This window comes from Saccopteryx bilineata, chromosome 4, assembly GCF_036850765.1.
Source record: "Saccopteryx bilineata isolate mSacBil1 chromosome 4, mSacBil1_pri_phased_curated, whole genome shotgun sequence".
Lineage (NCBI taxonomy): Eukaryota > Metazoa > Chordata > Mammalia > Chiroptera > Emballonuridae > Saccopteryx > Saccopteryx bilineata.
In genome coordinates, this window is record NC_089493.1 from 236,744,400 (window position 1) to 236,767,116 (window position 22,717).

The 22,717-nt window shown below is 41.4% G+C and overlaps 1 protein-coding gene across 1 annotated transcript in view; it reads right to left on the reverse strand.

Annotated features, from left to right (window-relative positions):
• Positions 1-2,644: 2,644 nt before the first annotated feature.
• FBXL17 (F-box and leucine rich repeat protein 17) overlaps positions 2,645-22,717 on the reverse strand; it is a 712,016-nt gene continuing 691,943 nt past the window's right edge. Inside the window, exon 9 of the mRNA XM_066273966.1 lies at positions 2,645-5,506. Coding sequence (XP_066130063.1) covers positions 5,366-5,506 — 141 coding nt within the window. The 3' untranslated portion in view covers positions 2,645-5,365. The remainder of the gene's footprint in view (positions 5,507-22,717) is intronic.

A 22,717-nucleotide genomic window follows, 5' to 3' on the forward strand; every position in this document is an offset into this window, starting at 1 on the left:
ACCTCTCATCACTAGATCTCTCAAGTGATGCCAAACTGTGGGAAAAGCATAAGAAACATCCATCCATGTTTATAATGTGAACAAAAGAGCCAAATCAATGCTTGTTCTTCAGATGTTTCTCATTTCTTAGGCTGATGGAACCGAAACAATGTTTTATTAGCCAAGGAGAATCATAGGAGATGCTAATTTGGGTTACTTCTTTGAGATTCTAGTTTTCTGAAGTTTATTTCCTGGGCTTGGTTGCATTGGAAGGACTGAAGGAGCTATATTGCTACAATTGTATCTACTAAATACCTCAAGAAACTGAACTCATTTTAATAAGCATAATGCCCTAAGTAAGAAACAACCTAATACCCACCATTGGGAGAATGGGTGAATAAATTGTGGTTTATTCAAATAATGAAATAGATAGGCTTGACTCTAACTTACTATTTATTTCAACTATAGATTGTCACATTATCTGATAAGTCTCTTGTATTACACAAATGTTTTGATACCAGACTTACGAGTATAATTATAAATGAAGTGATAATAAAAGGGCTCCACTGCTTTACGAAACAGGGTACTGGTCCTTTGATTCCTGTGGTAATGACATGACAAATATTCCACAAGAATTCTCATAGCTGTCTCAGCACCACATAGATAGCTGTTCCACTTAAAATTCCAATGATGGGCAGGTAGACACCAGGAAGTTATGTAAAGTGATGCTCCCAGCACAGGAGAGGGGAAAGGTGACACTAGTGTGTTCTCTCACCACTGCCACCTATGCAGACATGGCCCTGTGTAAACTTGGCTTCATACAGAGCTAATCTCCACTACCTATTGGTCAGGAGCCTGGCATTCAGGTTTAGCAATGCTTGATAGTCAATCAGGACCTGAACAAATACTCTCCCAGGGGGACATACAGGGAGCCAACAGACATTATGATGCTCAACTTTATTAGCTATAAAGGAAATATAAATCAAAACCACATGAGATGCCACTTCAGACCTGTTAAAATGGCTATTGTCAATAAGACAGGAAATAACAAGTGTTGGAGAGGATGTGGAGAAAAGGGAACCCTCATTCACTGCTGGTGGCAATGTAAACCGGTACAGCCATTATGGAGAACAGTATGGAGGTTCTTCAACAAATTGAGTAGAGGGCTACTATTTGACGCAGCAACCCCTCTGTTGGGTATACACCCAAAACAACTCATAAACCCTTGTTTATAAAGATATATGTACCCCTACATTCATTGTAACATTATTCATAATAGCCACAACATGGCCACAACTTGTGTCCTTCAACAGATAATTGGAGAAAGATATGGTACATATATGTACTGCTCACAAAAATTAGGAGGTATTTAAAATAAGTATGATGCTACAAAATATCCCCTAATTTTTGTGAGCGATATTACAATGGAATACTACTCAGCCATAGAAAGAACCACAAAATGTGCCATTTGTGTCAATGTGTATGGATCATGAGTATCATGTTAAATGAATTAGGTCAGAAGGAAAAGGACAAAAGTCATATTGTATGTGGGATATGAAACTGTCGCAGCAACAACCAACTACCCAGAGACCAGATGAAATGCTCTGAGAGCCGAGGGGAGGCAACAGCCCCGTCAGCAGACCAAAGGACTGAAGCCCCGTCCCCAGCCTTACTCAGATATTTATTAGCCAGTACAAGTAACTCAAGGAAGCAGATAGAAGAAATTTTCAGAGGGGGAAGAAAAGGACAAAGAACATGCTGACTTCTAATATCTGTTCTGAGAGTCTGAACATTTCTGTTGCTGAATCTTTCCCTGCTGTTTTGCTGCTTCCAGTAAAGGGTCAGAGAGGCCCCTGGAGTCTGGTCTGCTCAGGGTTTTCACCCTAGGGCGCCTCTGTCTCTGATTGTTATTCTAACTCTGTATATTTTCATACCATATCCCTACAAAACAGAAAGCAATAAACAAAGAAAACAAACAAACTCAGACAACAGTAGAGTGGTTACTAGAGGAAAAGGGGAGTGGGGAGAATGAAGAGGGCGACAGAAAGAGACTAGACTCCGGGTGCTAGGCACATGCAACATACAGGTGATGGATTCCAGCACTGTATACCTGAAACACGTTCCTAATTAATCTTACCACAATAAATTTAATTAAAAAAAATCTCCTCCTCTGTGAAGCTGTTCCTTCCCAAAGCTGTTACTCTGCTCTATCTGTGCTCCCTTTAATTGTGACCATTGTTATACCTGTTGTACTCCAATACTAGTGCTAGTTTCCAAGAATGTCTCCTTGTGAGGCTCTGAGCAACTTGAGGGTGGGATCTTTAAATGCCCAGTGCCTGCTGTGTGTTTTTTACTCGATGGATGTATTTATTTACTTCTGAAAAAAAAATTTTAAATGGCTACGTAAATGAATGAGTTTTTAGGGAATGGGATTTTAAACAAATCACTTGTTTAAACCCTTGAGTTTTAATCTTATCTCAGCAATCACTAGACAAATTAGAAACTCCTAAACTCAGTCTCCTTTATTATTTTCAGTTAGTCAAACCTATAGAAAGTCTGTAGTGAAACACACAAGGACACTGACCCATAGAACACTGCATGCCTCATCCCCAACCAGCATCAATGGAGGCCAGTCATTGTTTCCTAAATAAAACAAAAGACACAGTGTTTTGTTTCTCTTTTATTGCAACCCATTGCAAGGTCAAAAGATTCACAGAAATATAGAAACTACAAACTGGGTAAATTTCCTTTATCCACTCAAAAAGACATTAAAGACAAATGACCAGAATTTTCCACTACAGCAATATATTTCATAGTCTTTATTCTGAAAATACTGTTGACATTTTGGAGAGGATAAAAAGCCCTGCATTAAACATGTTCACATACATTTATGACATTCTAAGCAAAAAAAGAAAGAAAGAAACTCTATATTGCCCAGAAAAATCATTTTAAGCCTCATTTCAAAGCATCTAATGAGAACACATTCAACAACCATCACAGGATCACTCAAGGTAATGCTTTTTCTGGATGTTTTTTGAGATTAATGCTTTGAGGCTGGATAGGATATGTCTACAGATTTCTACAAATGTACCAAAGCAGTGTTCCAGGTTATGCTGCATCAGGCTTTCTGGATTAGTCAGCACCTAGAGTATAAGTGCAGGCCCCCACCCCACCCACCCAAGCGAAAGCATGTTATAGTGCCGTACTTTAGATTCAAACAATGCAACATTTAAAAAAATCAATTACACACTTCTGAGAACATCTGACCACCACACTGTAACACTGCAAAGATCATCACAACTTTGAGCCGAAGTGGCACCGTCTCTATCATCGGTGGCTCTTCCTTCTTTACCCTTTCTTTAACTATTTAAAATATAGTGTGACATATATAAAAATTAAACTTTTGCTTTTTCACTCAAGCTACTATTACTATACACACTTATAAATTAGTTTTGGATTAAAAACCAGTTAAAATATTATGATTTAAGATAGTTTTCAGTGGAGGGGAAATGAGAGCAATACAGTTTGACATGTAAGAAGAAATACAGTTTATTAATAGTTTAACAGCCTTTTTTTCTTACACAAACTTTATTCCCTTCAATTTAAATTAGTAATCCACTTAGTGATGGAAAAAGTATCCTTGGTGAGTACTGACTAGATTTTAACTGATTTGTATTAAAAGAAAAAAAAAAAAGGCCACAACAGAAACATGTTAACATAATCAAAAGAAACAATTTGTTTACATATTTTTGGAATCATTATAAATAAGTGAACGGCATTTGAATGTAAAGGTATTTTTGTTTCTTACAGCTAGACTCATTTTAGCAATACTGGGACTTACAGAAAGTGAAACTCAAACCTTAGTATATCTGTTAAAGACCAAAAAAAAAAGAAAAAAAGAAAAAAAGAGCTATGACCACACTAGGGAAGAATAAATAGCAAACTCACAAGTCCGGGTTTGTATCTCACTCTACAGGGAAAGATAATCTCTCTTTAGCATAAAAAGGCTCCCTGCTGTCTTGACTATAAATCTAGACACAGGAAAGGTTGTTTGAGCCTGAGTCCCTACTATGAATTAATTGTAAAGATGTGTGAAATCAAAACATATATTCATTTACTAATAGATATTTTCTTAACTGAAAGGTGTCATTATTTAAACAAAGAAATGCTTATTTCTGACAAGTGTAAACAATCTTAATGAAAAGATTTTTAAACTTTTTTTTTTAACACACAACAACCAACAATAGACCTTTGCAGGAGCAAAAGAACTATTCAAAAAATAACATGCATATAACCAAAAAACTTATTCTAAAGCCTAAAGCAAAGCAAAGCAAAAAACCCAAAAAACAAAAACGTGTCTACTTACATCTCATTAATATTCTATTAATGACTACCCCCAAATCTCAGAAATATAATTTCATAATTACCCAAATTAACAAAAATAATTAAATGATCTGTAGATTTTTAAAAAATAACTTCACACTATTAATTATATTGGTGGCTTTAATGTGGATAATGCTAAGATTAGCTCCAAATATCATTAAAACATATCCGGACCAGTTACTACCCATGAAATAAAAGCTAACATAATGTTAATGTAAAACTCCATTAAAACATTTAGTACTCAACAGAATGCATTTGTAGAATAATGAGTAATTAACTTCTGTGAGCTGGCCAGGGGATTGTTACCTCCATATAAAAATTCCACAAAAGGCTTTATCCTCTCTCGTCCCTAAGTTACCTACCAGAGAGCAAGTTGTCCACGTGTGTATACAGGCAGGCAGAGCCAGGGTGGATGCCATGCTGTCTCAGAGATGCCCCATGTCAGAAAATGACCTAGAAAGAAACTGCCCTGGTGTGCATGTGCATGAGAGAGAAAGCGTGTGTGTGTGTGTGTGTGTGTGTGTGTGTGTGTGTGCTTAAAACTTCGAAAAGTACCGATTTCCAGGCTTCTAACTAGTGTACATCACTCATGTTCTGGTTGTCTTCAGAAGTGCACAATCTCTCTCATTGGAAAAGAGAGAGGCTGCCCTCATTATGGGACATCACCAAGTAGCAGGAATTAGAAGCTCAAAATAATAGATTCACTATTTTGATTCCATAATAGAAACTGTTTTTTTTTTAGAGAAAAAAGCCTTTGAACTTAAAAATGAAAAGGTTTGTGGCTTTTAAAATCTTTAACTTTTAAGATAAAAACCAGCTCACCTGGGAATACACAGCAATTGCGCTTATGCTATGCAATATGCAAATGAGACACAAATATACACATTCAGGTACACACAGACATGTGACAGTTAAAACCTTTCCAAGAGGTCAGCCACCCCAGATCTATACTTCTCTTCACCCTGCTGAATGATCCAAGAGGACCTGAGCTTGGGCAGGAGTGTTAGGAAGAGGCGGCAGACATGTTGGGGGTCCAGCCCATCTGATAGGCTCTCTCCAGGGTCCTCTTGCAGTCCTGGAGGACGGTGCTGAAGGTGATGTGGGGGTACTGCTGTACCAGCTGCTCCACTGTCACTTCATTGACCTGTAACCAAAGAAGAGTCGCTGTTATGCACTCGGACCACTGAAACCACCTGCTCCCCACGCTCGCTGGTGTGCGCATAATGGCACCAGGAGCCCTCCTCTCACTCCTCAGTGGTGGGAGGAAGTGCTGAGCGAGAAGACACACGTCCCTTTTCGTCTGATAGCTCCCTCTGCCTTCCTAAGCAGTGTATTTGCCCTCATGGACTTTTAAAAAGACATACAGTGTGAAGAAATTGAATGTGTTTTCTAGAAGCATAAGTGCCTCTGACTTGCCGAGATCCTAACAGTGACCATGGAGGATCTTGGGTTTGGTGGGTGAGGCTGCAGTAAGAGAGCCTTTGAATGTGCATCTGACTTTGTCATCATCAACCTGACAGGCTTTTTAAGACAAAACTGTAGATCGGTAGAGAGGATTCACAAGATTCTAGATAGAAGTGTTGGGGAAAACGTTTACTTTTCTTTCCTTAAATGTTAAGGTACTGCAAACTTCAAGTCCCTTTGTGAAAAGGGCTGAAATGTGAGGAATCAATAATTAAAACCTACATGGCTGGCAGGGCAGGGATGGCCCCACTAGACCTTAACCATCAAAGACACCACCTTGATTTTTGATTAGACAAGGCAATCAGACAGGCCTAATTAAAACTAACACCTTTACAATTGCTGTGCTGTGAAGAGATTAATTTGTCAATTATTTTTAAGCTGATTGCAGTTCATATCACAGAAGTAGACAGTTCCCTTCATCCTTTAGATAAATAAACGATTAACCTAAGAACCACAACTTTTAGGTAGCTTTATTTAAAATCTTTATTGAGCACTTGGGCATTTTCAAATACATCAATATTTCATTTATACGGGGTAAGCTGATCTGAAAGAAGGCACAGTGATACATATTTCTGTGCTCTCTCCACTCCATGTCTGTCCGTTATCGAAAAGATCAGGACCACCAGGGAAAACCTAAAACAACATTAAATTCTTGTAGTTTACCTTTGAAAGCCTGCTTCAAAGCATGATGGCCATGACATTTAGTTGTCTGTACTGCTCTGAAATAATGTGGTGTTTTCTGAGTGATTTGGAAAACTGAGTTATATAATCTCTCTTTTTTTTTAAATTTGTGAGTTGATGTTTTCACATTGGGTTGATGATACTTAATCTTTGTCAGGATATTTCCCTATTCAAACTTTGATTGTAAGTAGATCAACTTTTATTCTAAATTCAAACAAAACGTGCAGTTAATTCTTATTGTGATATAAATATGATACATAAAATTTTGCTTTCAAAAACAAGAAAATAATTTTGAATAAAAAAGAAAAACATATACAAATTAGAGTTGAGAATATGAACTGATGGTCTTAAGAGGATTTTTAAGCAACTTAATTTTTTTAATTTAAATTTATGTACTAAGTCTTGCCTAAGTTGAGGCAATTGATCACAGTCTAGTTAGAAGGTCATGCATCATCATCTAGTCCTACCTCTCAGGCATGTTTTTACACTGTCTAGTTACCTGACATAGTTGCAGATTATCAAGCTGTCCAAGTTCTGTCTGGCCTCAAGGACTTTGCACATGGTCTCTTTACCTGAAATACTTTTTAATACACTTCCCCCTCGAAACCACCTTTCATGACTACTTCCTACTTACCCTTTTTAAAAAAATTATTAAACTATTTTTGACATACAATATTGTATTAGTTTCAAGTGTGTAGCATAGTGATTCAATATTTATATACTTTAGGATGTGATCACAAGTCTAGTAATCTGTTACTATGCAAAGTTATCACAATATTATGTTCCCTTTCATCTTTTTCACTCTACTCATTCTTGAGTTCTTAGTTTTAATGCCATTTCTCCAAGTAACTCTGACCATTGCCTCATCCCTGCTCTCCTCCCCAAATAAGGTAAAGTTTCCAGGTTATTCACTCTTCTAGTATTGCCTACTTTTACTGCACTGCACTGATATTATAAAGTTAGGTTATGATTGCTTTGTTTTTTTTGTTTTGTTTTGTTTTTTGTTTTTGTATTTTTTGTATTTTTCTGAAGCTTGAAACGGGGAGAGACAGTCAGACAGACTCCCGCATGCACCCGACCGGGATCCACCTGGCATGCCCACCAGGGGGCGACGCTCTGCCCACCAGGGGGCGATGCTCTGCCCCTCCGGGGTGTTGCTCTGTTGCAACCAGAGCCACTACAGCGCCTGGGGCAGAGGCCAAGGAGCCATCCCCAGCGCCCGGGCCATCTCTGCTCCAATGGAGCCTCGGCTGCGGGAGGGGAAGAGAGAGACAGAGAGGAAGGAGAGGGGGAGGGGTGGAGAAGCAGATGGGCGCTTCTCCTGTGTGCCCTGGCCGGGAATCGAACCCAGAAATTCCACACGCCCGCCAACGCTCTACCACTGAGCCAACCGGCCAGGGCCTGATTGCTTTGTTTAGTGTCTGTTTCTCCTGCTCCAATGTAAGATCCACAAGAGCCATGATAATTTTTGTATCTATGAGCCAGGCCTAATTATTCGTGAATGAATGATAAAATAATAGCAAACTATAAATGAAAAATAGAAATCTAAGAGCAAGGTAATGATAGACACTAATGTACTAATAATCACATAAAGAGCAACAATTTCCTGAGAAACTCAAAAATTCCCTCCTTCAGCCCTGGCCAGTTGGCTCAGTAGTAGAGCATTGGCCTAGCATGTGGATGTCCCAGGTTTGATTTCTGGTCAGGGCACACAGGAGAAGCACCCATCTGCTTCTACACCCCTCCCTCTCTCCCTTCTCTCTGTCTCTTTCTTCCCCTCCCACAGCCAAGGCTTGGTTGGAGCAAGTTGGCCCCGGGTGCCGAGGATGGCTCCATGGCCATGCCTCAGGTGCTAAAATAGCTCAGTGCTGAGCAATGGAGCAAGGCCCCAGATGGGTAGAGCATCGCCTGGTAGGGGACCTGCCCGGGTAGATCCCAGTTGGGGTGCATATGGGAATCTCTCTGTCTCCCCACTTCTCACTTAAGAAAAATTAAAAAAAAAAATAAAAGAATTCTCTCTTTCAGATAGCCTTCTCTAAGCAATCTTATTTTCCCATAAGATTGGTTAGGTACCCCTTCTCTGCGCACCTGTAAGATTTGGGTTTTATTTAAGCACTGTCAAGTTGTATTGCCATCATCTCTTTACTTGCCTATCTCTTCCACATGAACAAAAGCCTCTGCTGTGTATTATTAAGGCTACCCAGCTGTGCAGGTGCAGAGAAGAAACATAGCCACCGTGGCTCATACCATGGACTTTAGAGTCAACCAGAAACAGGTTTGTATCTGGGGTCCACTTTACTTCTTTAAGATTTGAAGTCCTCTCATAAAAGTGAAACTAAAAGACATTGATAAGAGTGTGGTGGTTACGGGGGGGGGGGGGGAGGGGGGAATGGGAGAGGGAAAGGGGGAGGGAGAGGGGCACAAAGAAAACAAGATAGAAGGTGACAGAGGACAATCTGACTTTGGGTGATGGGTATGCAACATAATTGAACGACAAGATACCCTGGACTTGTTATCTTTGAATATATGTATCCTGATTTATTGATGTCACCCCATTAAAAAAATAAAATTATATATATATATAAAAGATTTGAAGTCCTCAACTGTAAAAACAGGATAAAAGTACTTACATCATAGAATTGTTATAAAGGAAAAACTGTAATAATATGCCTAACACTGTGACTGACTTAAAAAAAGCCCCCAAATTGTAGCTCTTAATATTACACAGGTATGATTATTGAATGCAGGAGTTAATTAGCAATACGTTAGGACAATGAATTCTCTGTAGTAATGCTCAATATTGTTCCACTTCTGGGATAGTTCAGAAATAATTCTTTGGCCTGACCCGTGGTGGTGCAGTGGATTAAGCATCGACTTGGAATGCTTAGGTAACTAGTTCAAAACCCCGGGCTTGCCTGGTCAAGGCACATGCAAGAAGCAACTACAATGAGTTGATGCTTCCTGCTCCTCCCCTCCTTCTCTCTCTCTCTCTCCTCTCCCTAAAATCGAGAAATTTTTAAAAATCTTCAATAAAAGGAAGATTTATAACATTAATGATAATATTCAAAATAAAATAATCACAGGGCAGGAAGTAATTTTAAATATAGAAGAAAAATCTGTTTTATCGTAACGCTCTCTGGAGGAGATCCCAGAACTCCCCTCAATAGCACACTCTCTATTTACCTGAGGCTCCCCATGCTGCAGTCAGACTTGCCTCCCACCTGCCATAAACTAACCCTCAGGATGAGATCTCACTAAGGGAGAGCTGAAGTCACTTGGTCAGAGAGGACTCTCAGACAATCTGTATCACACTGCAAAGAAAGTAACATGCCCCGAGCCACTTAGCATTCAGGGAACAACTAACTGAAAAGAGACAAAAAAGAATGGAGAAGACAAAATGTTTAAAACCACCAGAAAGATGGGGCTGTTTTCTATGATACATCATCTCTAAAATCTACAAGGGTCTGTGATAAGGGCAATTTATTTTAGAGATCCAATTAAAAAAAATCTCCATGTGGTGTTTTGTAGGAAGAGATATAATTCACCTTAAGCAAACTTGATACATGAAGACATGGATTCATGAAGTATATAAATTAGAGAATAATTGTTCACTTCAGTAAAGACTTTCATGGTAGAGTTAACCTATTTTGTCAGCTCTCCTAATGTGTTTTATATATCCTTTTATTTAGCAAAATTCAACTTACCTATTTCTCTGCTATAAAGTAAGATACACTTAGAGTTGAAAATATAGCCTGTGGTAATTCTCTGGATTTCACAGGTCACGGGCAAGAATAGACAGCACTTTGGCTTTGTAGAGCTGCATGAAAAATGTACTGGAATTCCTCTGTGAATATGATGTGTCTTTGAAGCAACCTTTATGCTAACTATGCTGTGTAAATTCTAGAAAACAAACCAGTGGGGGGGGGGGGGATGCAAATAATCGGTTTTAGAGCTTTGTCGGGTAGAAGTTATTCAGGGAAATGCATGTGGTCCCACTGTGTAAAGTTCTATCTTTTACTTACAGGGTCTTCTGGTGACACAGTGTGACAAGTTTTATACTAAAGTTCTTTTCATTTACTCAGAAGTACAAATTACGTTCACCTCTTTGTACAGACTCATGAAGTGTTTCGGCTCCTTAAAGGAGTGCAGTGTGAGACACCAGGAGGGTCCACATTATTCCAGATAATTACACCAACATACAAGCCTGCAGACGGTTTGCCACGCACAACTCCTTTTGCTAGAATCAAAAGAACCGTTTTCTGTTCCGACTCATAAAATGTACAAAATATAAAAAAAGAAACATAAAGATAAATTTTTTAAAAACTACCCTTTGATCTCTGGTTTTCGGTATTCAATTTCTTTTCCTCTTGCTGAAAACTATCAGTGGCAACTCCTATATTACATATGTAGTTTGAAAAATGCAGAGTACCTTCCTAAAGAAATATGCAGTGGTGTCATTTGAAGAAATTACTGTGACTAAAGTGAAACAAAACAAAACAAAACAAAAAACCTGTGCCACAGAGTTGTTGTTTTTTAAGTATAAGAAATACTGAATTTTATAGTTCTCTCCAAAGACTGCATAACCATAATTTACATTTTCAAAATTATTACAACTCTTTTTAATGTAGTAGCAATTTCTCTGGTATTTTAACTTATTTTGAGTTAACATCTATTAGCTCTTTTTGAAAATGTGAGGCAAATTGCTGTGTTACTAAAGGTGCCCCCCCCCCCCCCCCCCCCCCCGTCTCATCCGGTTACTGCTGTTCCCGGGGAAGCATGAGAAGGCCCTTCAGGGTTCCCATCCAGCCCCGGACGTTTCCGCACCTCTGTATGAGTCCTTTCCCCAGAAAGTCCCAGGTAAGTGCAAGCCTAGGCCCGAGCTACCTCCCCCAATGACACCTATTGTTAAAAAAAACAGAATTTCTGATCAAATTTGCTGAATAATCCATTTATATTAACAGATTTTTATTTCCTCATTGACCCATGTTATAAAATTGGGCATATTTACTGTTGGGGGAATATTTGTCACATGACTATATGAAAATCACACTTAGTAGTATAATATAGGCACACCTCGTTTTACTGAGCCTCACTTTATTGTGCATCCAAAATGTTGCATTTTTCACAAATTAAAGGCAAGACCCCGCACCAGCAAAAAGATTACAACTTGCTTTATTGTAAGACTCCCTTTATTGCAATGGTCTGGAACTGAACCCATAATACCTCTGAGGCATGCCTGTAAACCACTTAGAGTCACTTTTTATTTTTCATGGAGAAAGTTTCTCTGCAAAACTGAGCACTATTTAAAATACCAATGCCAAAACAATAAAATGTATTGCATTATTCCTGCAATATCAGTTACTTGACAACAAGGAGTATTGTAATCCTTTGTTTTCAGACCTACATACACTAGAATATAAGCTCATAAGACTGGAGTTTTGGCTGTTTCTGTTCACTGCAAAATCCCTAGCACTTAGAGAATGCCCAGCACATAGTAGATACTCAATAAATATTTGTTGGCTAAATCAATATGGTAGTTGATTGATGCATACTGAATAAAAAAAAACCCATCTATTAATACTGCATCAGAAATTGTAAAGATAAGCTCATTTGGTGCCCAGACGGTTCCATCTACAGTGGTGGTAGTCTCTAAAGCCTTGAGATATGGCAGCTCCAAGCTCCTTTAATCACATACCCTGGGTGATTCTCTGTACCACTCTCTGGGTGCCTCTTTCTCGATACACCTTCCCTGGGGTTTCCAATAATTTTCACAGGAGAGCAAAGTAGCCACTGATGGTGATTCAGCTGGGTCATGTGGCTATTGGGCAGTACTCAGGAAATGACTAGGCTATACTTCAGATTAATTGAGGCAGCCTTACTACTGGAGATCAGTGGTATGTTACACTGGCTGGGTAAGACTGAGAAACAGGTTAATGGTCACTGGACAGGAGATGGTTTCCAAAACTCTGCAAAAACCCACATGGTTCAGGAGATTTAATACTTTCCTTTGGAGCATCAGCAGTTTGCCCAGGGTGTCAGGCCCAGGAGGGCCCCACAGAAGATTTAGAAATGCTGTGACATTTTAGGTCCCTTGTAATGTCACAGTTATCTGGAACACAGCAGGAACTGGGGACAGATCTCCTGACTCAAAACAACACTATTTTCACCCAGTGATTTCTTGGGCTTCATCAATTCCACGTGACTTCATCGCTACCTGGGGATGACTGGAAATCCGCAGGGCTTTTTGCTGTTGTTGGTTTCACTGTCACAGTGGTGTTTGACATTTGTTGTCCCAGGGAGCATGTAGACAATACTGCAACAGGATGGCACAGTCCCAGGGGAGGAAACAGTCTCTAAACAAACTAGCCCTGGGCTCCTCCCTGAGAAACATTTCCTCATTAGTATCAGGTTCTCATGTAGTAGGGATAAGTCAAACTCATTTCTTTTCTTCAGCATGGTTTATTTTGGTGAAATGATTGAAAGTAATGTGCTTTTTCACCTAAATGACTAATAGGGCAAAATAAAACTCTATCCACATCCCAGTAGGAGTGGAGGAGAAAGGAAAGAGTCAGTGGGCATCTACTGTTTCCCAGGCATCTCAGCACTAATGCCCCCAGTTACAGAAAACTGTGGCTCAGAGAGAATTAGCATCTCACACAGGGTCACACAGCTTCACTGACAGTCTTTTTCCATCAACAATTAAGAAAAATAATTGTTTACATATAAATTTATTTCCAAGTCCTTTATAACCTCTTCAGAATGGCTGCTCTGGGGGCATATGGGCATCACTGGACTCGGGATGCCCTGTCGTGGGCTGTGGTCGTGTGAGACTCTCAAGTACGATGGGGACACGGTGAAGCTGCAAGACAAGCAGGGGCCTGCTGGCCGGACCAGCTGCCCTGCCACCAACTGCACCGCTGTCTTTCCTCTCTCTTGCCCAGCAGAGTGTTTTTTTGAGACCCTTAGCAGAATGGCTACCCTCGTAGAGCAGGGAAGACGAGCACACTAAACGAGCATCAGCAGACCCCGAGGCGTGTTTTCTAGGGGAAGTGCAGGGTGTGGGGGAGGACAACTAGGTCGGCGCCCGGTCTTCTCCAGGGGGTGGAGAGGGATTTGCAAAAGAAGTGACGCTCAACTGGACTGGTGAGGGACACAGAGGCACCATCCTGGGTACGGCACGCACTACGTATACACATATGATTCTAGGAAAAAGGAAACTTGCCAGTAAGCGCAAATAAAACAATTGATCTGTCCTTTGCTTTGTAGTCAGAGTTCTTCCAGTCCCTAAAGCACACTCTGGTGTACACCAGAAGTGAGTTCTTGTTTCAAACAGCACTTCTCTGAGCAGGGAGTTGGCGAAGAAAATGGATGCCCCCGCCTCTGCAGGTGAGAAGAGTCAGGAGCCCACACTGTGTCTGAGAAGGTCTTGCAAATAGCACACTCAGCTCCTGCCTCCTAATTCAGGGCTCTTGCCCTCACAGTGGTCTGTCATTCTTCACAGACTCCCTGGGCAATGTCACTCACTGCTAACGGCCCCGGAGGCTGACTCCTGGGGGCCCAGAGGCAGAGTGTTGTCTCTCGGGCAATACACCTCAGGAGCCTGTCTCTGTGTTTGGCTCTCTGGAAAGCTGCACTGGCTATTACAGAACCTGGCATTCACCAAGCGCCCGCAAAAGTCATCCTGGACAATGTATATTCTAATGAGACCCAACTGTTCTTTCAGCAAGTGCCCACTGGCCCCGTGAAGGGTACATATTAAAATAAATAAAATAAGGGTAATGTGAATTTTAGTAATAGCTCAAATTTGTATGTAAATGAGATGAGTCATCTAAGTGCAGTTTAAAATATTTTAAATAGAACACTAGCAGAAAAAAAAAAAGAAAAAAAAAGAGAGTAGACAATACACTGATTTTCCAGGACACTGCTCAGCCAGCAACACGCACTCCACAGGCCCAGGCAGACTTTTCTGATTCTATCCCCTCCCTCTGTGGCAGGGCTTCTCGCGTCCCTGTTTGGGTGACGAGCTACATCCTGGTAACGTTTCTCTATGGTTAGAGCAGGGAGGCCCAGGGCACCAGGAGTTCAGCACCACTGCTATAATCTCTCACCTCACCTCTCTCTCTCTCCAGCAGTAAGGCTAAACTTCCTCGCAGTCTGCAGGAGGCAAAGCCGTGGCCAAGCAGGCACGGACAGGCTGCCGGCAGAGCCCACGGTGAGGGGAAGGGTCTTCCCCAGCCTGATGTGGGCGTGAAACAGATCCTGGATGTGGATTGGAGTGCTCTGGCTGCTCCTTTCTCTCCCCTGCAGGCAGGGGCCCATTCCCATCCTTCCTCAGTCACGCCCAGGCCTTCTGCACCCATCGCACAGCGATTCACGTGTAAACACACGTCTGGTCCATGTGTATGGATGTGGGATGAATTAAACTGTGTCTGCACCCAAAACTACAAAGAGAATACAGTGGTTCTCAGCCCAACTGCTCATTAAAATCACCTGGGGATCATTTAAAAATTCCAGTGCCCAGGCCATATCCCAGACTAACTGTACCCAAATCCTGTAGGGGTGGGACCCAGGCATCAGTATTTTTTAAGGCGCCCAGGAGATTTCCAAGTGCAGCTCAGATTGAGAACTGCTGGTCTAAAGTGTCCAACTAAAGATCCCCTAGGGTGCTGATGATTTCTACACTTGGGAGTCTAAAGGCAAGATCTGAACGAAGATCACTGAAAGGTAACAAGTTTACTTCCTAGGATGCCCCCCACATTAAACTCTGAGACAGGGGTTCTGGAGAAAGAAACTGGCTCATCTCTATTTTTTCTCCCAAATATTAATCACAGCCTGAAACAAAATGTTTATATTTTGAATATGATAAATCCACGCTGGTTTATTCTCCTTCAGTATTGGTGTTAGATTTCTAGCTGGGTGTAGCCAGAGGAGACAGCTACCAGACCTTCCCAAGAACTAAGGGAAGAAAAAATTCCCCAAAACCCAGTTCTCACATGAACCTAGTGCTTCCTCAGTGGACCACTCATGACATGGTAGAGGACACCATGGATTTGTTATGAACTTAAAGAAAAAATGGATTATCTTTTTGGAGCCTACAAGCCACCTGCTAACTATGAGAGTCAGCTGATTACAGGCCACCCATAATACACCACGCTTCATACATAAGCCTCCTACTGACAGCCTGAGGCCTTTAAAGAGGTATTTTTAAATATAGAGGCAAGAGATATGACTCCTGGGTTGCAAAAAAAAAAAAAAAAAAAAAGCTCATCTAAAAATCTGAAAACATAGAAGGAGACAGATAATCGAGAGTGCAATGAACCTGACAGGGCAGACTCATAAAATTCAGTCAGTTTTGTCAAATGTAGTCATTGCATTTTAGAATCTGCAATGATTGGAAGTGCTATGCTCTGTCAATATCACAACAGGCCTGGCTTCATGCTGTCTCTTTTTCACGAAATGTGGGCTGCCTGTTAACACTAGCCTCGCTTCTCTGCCCTTGAATTAGCACAGAGAGGAAGCAGCGAAGAACCCAGAGATGCGGATCACAGAAGCACCTGCAGTGTTAAGTGAGAGCCGGTGCTCCGGGCTGGCTAACCTGAAGCCTCTAATTAGAGATTAGTGTGACAGGAGTCCAACAACCACACTGTCAGAGAGAAAAATTAGTGACATTTTCATTCCCTGCTTCACCAAGTGATCCTCCACTAAAAAGAAGATTTCAAGCCAAGTCTAAGCTCGAGGTGTGCAGCCCTGCATAGGCACTCCATGGCCGCACACTGACAGCCGTGGAATTGAACCATCATGCGGCTCTGCACATTTTTAAAAATAGATTTGCATGTTCAGTGAAGATGGAGGCCAAAACAGACATGTGTGGGACACCAGGATGGAGCGAGCCTCTTGGGTCGTCATCTCCATGCTCCAAGTAGTTCAGCAAACCATGGCGTGCTTGAGAAAACCTGAGCCCTATCAGATAACTAATGGAGTCACTAAGTGAGTGGTAAGAGCAATGTATTTATGGAACACATCTGGATGTTTCTAAATTAAACTTGCAAAACTAAGCTGAAAAACACAATTGAGGGAGAAAACTCTGAGAACTAAAAGATGTGTTTTCTTTTGTGTTTAATGGCTTTCTTGATTTCAGTTTTTATTTTCTTACAGAAAGCTTATGGCAGTGGTAATCACCACTGGACACCTGATGACAGAATTTCTCTCTAAAATTGCAGTTTCCATCAGGCAGAACTTATGAAATTGACCTGTTTCCTAAAACAAAATTATTATTGGCAAAATTTTATTCTGCATACAAGTCATCTGTAAATCTATACATAAAAAACAACAACCCTAAATAAAACAAGTGATATTTTTTTGTTTTCACAAGAAAGTACATAAGTCAGAGCATTTCCAGGTCAGCCTCTGGAGCACGCTGCATCCAGTCACACATCAGATGCTGAGCTCGGTGACTGTCCTGAGCCCAGAGCTTCAGCTACACTAAGAATTCCCCAGCTACAGGAAACTGGCACCAGATCCAAGGGGTTGTCCCTCTTACTCATTAGCTATTCCTTTCTGCCTAGATGCTTTTTATAATCAAATTATTAAGAAGCAGTGGGATTTAATGGTTCTCAAACTTGCTTTTAGCTATACAATACTTCTGCAAACCAATATAATAAATAACCAAATCAAATAAATACAGTAAATAAATAAAGCACTGCCTGACCAGGCAGTGGCACGTGGATAAAGCATCAAACTGAGATGCGGAGGACCCAGGTTTGAAACCCTGAGGTCACTGCCTTGAGCGTGGGATCATAGACATGACCCCATGGTCACTGGCTTGAAGCCCAAGGTTGCTGGCTGGAGTCCCAGATCACTGGCTTGAGCAAGGGGTCACTCACTTTGCTGTAGCCCCCTAGTCAAGGCACATATGAGAAAGCAATCAATGAACAACTAAGGTGCCTCAATGAAGAATTGATGCTTCTCATCTCTCCTTCCTGTCTGTCTGTCCCTATCTCTCTCCCTCCCTCCCTCCCTTCCTCCCTCCCTCCCTCCCTCCCTCCCTCCCTCCCTCCCTCTCTCTCTGTCACCAAATAAATAAATAAATAAATAAATAAATAAATAAAGCAAGCAGTAAAAGTGGGTTTGCTCTGATTGACAGGTGCAAGCAAGGCCCAGGCCCCTACCCTCTTAAACATTCTGTCATTCCTGAAGCTCTGCGGAACCTCCTTGGAAACTGGGTATCACACAGAATTCAGATGGGAAACACAGTCCACCCTAGTCATCTGTCCAGCCAGCCAGCCGGCATCCAATCCATCCATCCGTCCATCATCCAATTCATATTTGTTTAGCAACTATACCATACCAGCCACGGTGCTAGGGCTTGGCAATACCATAGAAGGAAAAACTCATGGATCTTACATTCTAAAAAGGAAAGTGATGGGAATGAGAACGCTAAGAACCACAACAAATAAGAGCGACCAATTATCACTTATTTCATGTAAGAAACTTTACACATATTAACGCACTGAGACGTCTCAGCAGCCTATGAGATAGGTGCTGGTTTGTTTCCACTCAGGACGAGGAAGTGGAGGCACAGAGAGGCAGTGCCGATGTGGAGAAAGGCCAGGAGCGCAGTGCCGTGGCAGACGAGAGAAAGCGTCCTCACAAAGGAGTGTGCAGGCAGCCTGCGGGTGCAACTGCTGACAGGTGAAGCGGGTTGTGGACAGAGAAGTGGATTTGGTGACAGGGAAGTCTCGGGTGACTTTGAAAAGAACAGAGGTGGTGGCATGATGAGGATGGAAATAGATTGTGGGGAGCAGTGAAACAGTCAAGACAACTGTTCATAGTTCATTCTCTTTAGGAATGGAACAGCAGAGTGGCAGAAAACTGGGACTCCAGAGAGCCATCGCTGAAAGCAGACGTGGTAGGAACTGCAGCTCTTTATGCAGAAGAAAGATCATTCTGGGCGCTGTTTTTTGAAAATTAATGTATGGTCTTCAAGCACTGTGGTTGCCCATTTGTTTGTCTGCCCGCCCCAGGAAGCGGCAGGCTCCATGGGGAAGGAACTCTATCTTGTTTGCTGTGTTTTTTTTCTGATCTGTCACCTATCAGAGTGACTGGAACATAGTAAGCAGCTCAATAGATAGTTCCTGAACAAATGAATAAAACATATAATAAAAATTGGCAGCAGGAAAGTTTAGAATTTCTATTTGAAAAACTACTCGCCAAACAAAATTTTCATGAGGCCCAGCATGGAAGGCTGAACACCCTGCAGCTGTGTGGCTGGTCTCCCGCAGGAGCGACCGGTCCCCTCCCTGCAGGCAACCGGCCGCATTCTCCTGAGCCCAGGCGGCCACCCCGTCTTCTACTCTGCGAAGTCAGGTGCTTAGGTGTTCTGGGATCTAATCTGAGCTCTGTTAAGATACTGTCGTTACCTTTCCTATTTATGTTAAAAAAGAATATGACCCTGAAACCTAATTCTTTTGTACAATTACTTAAGCCAAATCAATGTTCCAAGGAGATTATTTACTGCAAAGCAGTGGTGCCCCAGGGTGCCTTCAGGCAAAGGCCAAAAGGATAGCCTATCCACCATGCAGCACACGGGAGCGGCAGGCACGTCCTTCCTTCTTCTTTAAAACAAAAGCAAAAAACAATTTCACTACACATCAATCCTGTGACTGAAGTGAGCAAAACAAAGCAGCTATTTGCAGCACACTCCCTTAGAAAGTTCTAGGGAGATGTTGATTTTCCTGAAGAAACAAACCAAACAAGCCCCGGTCTGGACACTGACTGGCTGTCCGCCTTGGCAAACCTTTACTCTCTCTGTTCCCAAGAAAGAACTGAGATCTGTTGGTCGCTAGGTTTCTTCTTCCTCTGTAAGTCCAACTGTAATTTAATTTGTCCTAAACGGTTCAGGAAAATAGATTCTATCGTTTTCTAGAATTGTTGTGCGAGTCTTAGGAGTCTTTGTAAGATCTTAGCATATTAAAAGTATACATTAATGGCTAGACTATTATGAGCCAGATGGTTCATATCATGGTTAAATCTCATGTACATGATTCCAGAGAAGGTATGTATATATATGAATAAATAATAATGATAATAATAGTTAATAGTTAACATTTATTGAGTACTTTTGATAGTATTGAGATATAATATACAATCAATACTATATATATATATATGATTGCTAGTGCACCACATATCACCTATTTCCTAGATTTTCTTTAGCACCCCCATCCAGAATGCAGGAGAACTACTGAGCCAGACGCTCCCATAGCCCTGAGGAGAACTACTGAAGCTGGACATTCTCATACCCCTGAAGAGATGACTGACCCCAAGAAGCAATAAAGACCACAATTATACTGAACCACCATGGAGAAGAAATTACGATCCCAAGAATTGGCCATCCTGCTTGATGCCTCTTACAATGCTGGGAACCAGCTATCCTACTTTATGACTAACTGCATGCCCCCACTGTACTAACCTCACCTGAAAAAGTGTATTATCAGTCCTGCAACTGAGAGTGTAAGGCAGGCTTTGGGGATGCTGCCTGTCTTCTCAAGTTGCTGGCAGTCTTCGATAAAGACACCTGTTTCCCTCTCAGACCCAGTCTCTGCTTATCAGCTAGTGGTGGCAGGTGACCTGAACCCCGGACCGGTTGTACTTGGGTAACACTTTTAGTGTGCATGGTTTTGGGTTAAGTGCTTTATTGCACTATCTCATTTAATCTCATAACAACCCTATGGGGGGTGTCTATAATATTACCCCATTTCCCAGATGGTGAAACTGAAGCTTTTAGAGATGAAGTTGTGCAAAGTCCCACAGATAAAGTGATGAAATAGAATTTGAAAACACTCGTGTTCACCAATTAAACTTCTGCCATAAAGCTCCATGCCAGTGTTTTCTGGATTTAATATTTAAGCACAGGGAAGGCCTTACAGTCACCACTTCACGGCAGTTCAGGTGAATAGGGTTGGAAGAAGAGATGAGAACAACTTGGCTAAAATGAGGTTGAATGGTAACCTCTATATTTCAGCTGATGTGTTTTTCCCTGTTTCAATTACTAGGAATAATCAGGAGAGGGCTGTAAAAATGTGTTTTAAAGTGCTCCTATTTGAAAATCACCTGGAGAAACTGTTTTTATCAGCAAAAGAAACAAGATGCTGATACTTCAGGTGAAGGATGAAAGTTCAGATTTTAGAGCCCCAGCCACGCTCAGTCGCCACTTCTCGTCTCCCCTTTCCTTGGCAGCACAGGGCGTTGCGGGCAGTTCATGTGACCGTTACGTCGCTCATGACCTAGGACTGCACGTCCAATACAGTCAGACCACTCCTGCCTTATTACGAGAAAATAAGGCACTTATTTCCCCCACTTTATTTTCTTTGATAAGGCATACATTTTTGGTCTTAGATGTTGGCTCTGGGCAACCTGAAAACGGCTGTGGGTATGTGGCAGGGGAGATGGGAGTCACTGTGGGTATACACTTTGTTTCATGGCTGAACTGCTACCAAAACAGTCCTGGACACCGTGCCCTGCAAATTACTTTCCCTTAAACTGATTTTTCCAGTTTGTTCTGTACATTAGTTACAGCGTCCTATATTATTTTCCCCATAGGGCTTTCCTGCTTATGATTCTTAAACAAGCTGATAAAAACTCCATTTTCTTCACAGAAATATTTAGGATGTTGAGGCTTTCTCTTACCATAATTACTTCCTGAAAAATGCAGTGGTCAATTTTTCCTGAATATTTTTACATTAAATTGGGCACACAAAACTTGGCCCTTGGTATTTTAAGGTTGTAAAGCAGAGTACTGGCTTTAAAGAGCTGACTGGTTTCTATTATTTGTTTTCTGTATGGCTTCTCATTGACTTGATTAAACGAAATATCTCTACCGCTAAATGAGGAACTTGTGAGAGAACAAAGATTTTATATGACCTCAGGAAAGAATTTCTTATTAAAAAAAACCCCATCTATTTCACTCCTCAGCTAAGTACTTCAGGAATTGGGGCAGATGAGGAGAAAGGTCTTGGCAATGGCAGTTTGATGAGAAACGAATTAATTTGATTACTTCCCTGGTGTGGATCAATAATAGCCAGCCTTTGCAGGGCCCGGCCTGCAGGCAGCTGGACAATCAATGGGATCTCACAGAAGCCCTCTCCGCCCCCAGCAGCCTCTCTGATCTTTGCTGGGCGGACTCTTCACGCCTGTGTAATTCTAATTTACGTCAACTAGAAATCAAAGAAATTCCAAGAGGCTTTGGTCATAGGACATTGGGGTGGACCTTTCAAAATCTATTTATGTCTATTCCTTAAGTAAGTGGCCCCCACAGCCCTCCTGGCGCCTTTCCGTGCTAGGGAGAAGTAGCCTCCCAACAGAGGGCGGCTACCTGCTCCAAACAAAGCGAGAGTGGCGTTAGGTAAACGGAGGTACATTTTCTCCATCCTGTCTACAACTCTACAGGGACATAGTAACTAATAAGCATTTTAAGCGAAATGCTTTGCCAAGAGTGGTTCCCTCAATAACGCTCTTTAATGATACCCCAGACGCTGGCATTTTCAAATCAAATGAACAGTGTATAAAATTAGTTCTGCATGAAGTTAAAAAAAAAAAAAAGTAAGTGAAAGGGAGCTTTTAAAAGCGCCAGCATTTCTCCATCCAACTACTTTTCACAAGGGTTTGGCATATGAGAATTGCTACATTTATGATGTTATTCACTGCTCATAATTCAAGCCCTCTGTCTCCAAACTTCTGTATTAACACGCACTGCAGAGGTTTCCACTACGACATTTTATCACCGAGGTTTCCCAAATCAGCCAGGCTGCCTCTGGCGAGGTCTGCTTTCTCGGCCAACGCCATGCCACTGGCTCCCTCCCTTTCCATCAACTCTGTTACCCAAACATTTTTCATTAACTTTGGACACTGTATTTCCATTTGCCCTACAACTTTTCTCTGATTCTTTTTTTGTCTTTTTCAGTTTTGTTCTGCACCCAAATTACCTTGTAAGGAATGAGGAAAATATTAGAAGAAACACATCTATATAGAATCCAGAATTCACTAAAGTTGTGAAGATGATTTCTATAACTAAAACCACTGTCTGTAATTAAGGAGAGAAGCATAAACATATTGCTCTTATTAGAGACTCCCATTGAATATACAAGTAGTTTTTACTAAAATCACCAAATGTGTTAAGTTGATAGTTGATTTCGGGTCAACTCTAATTCCT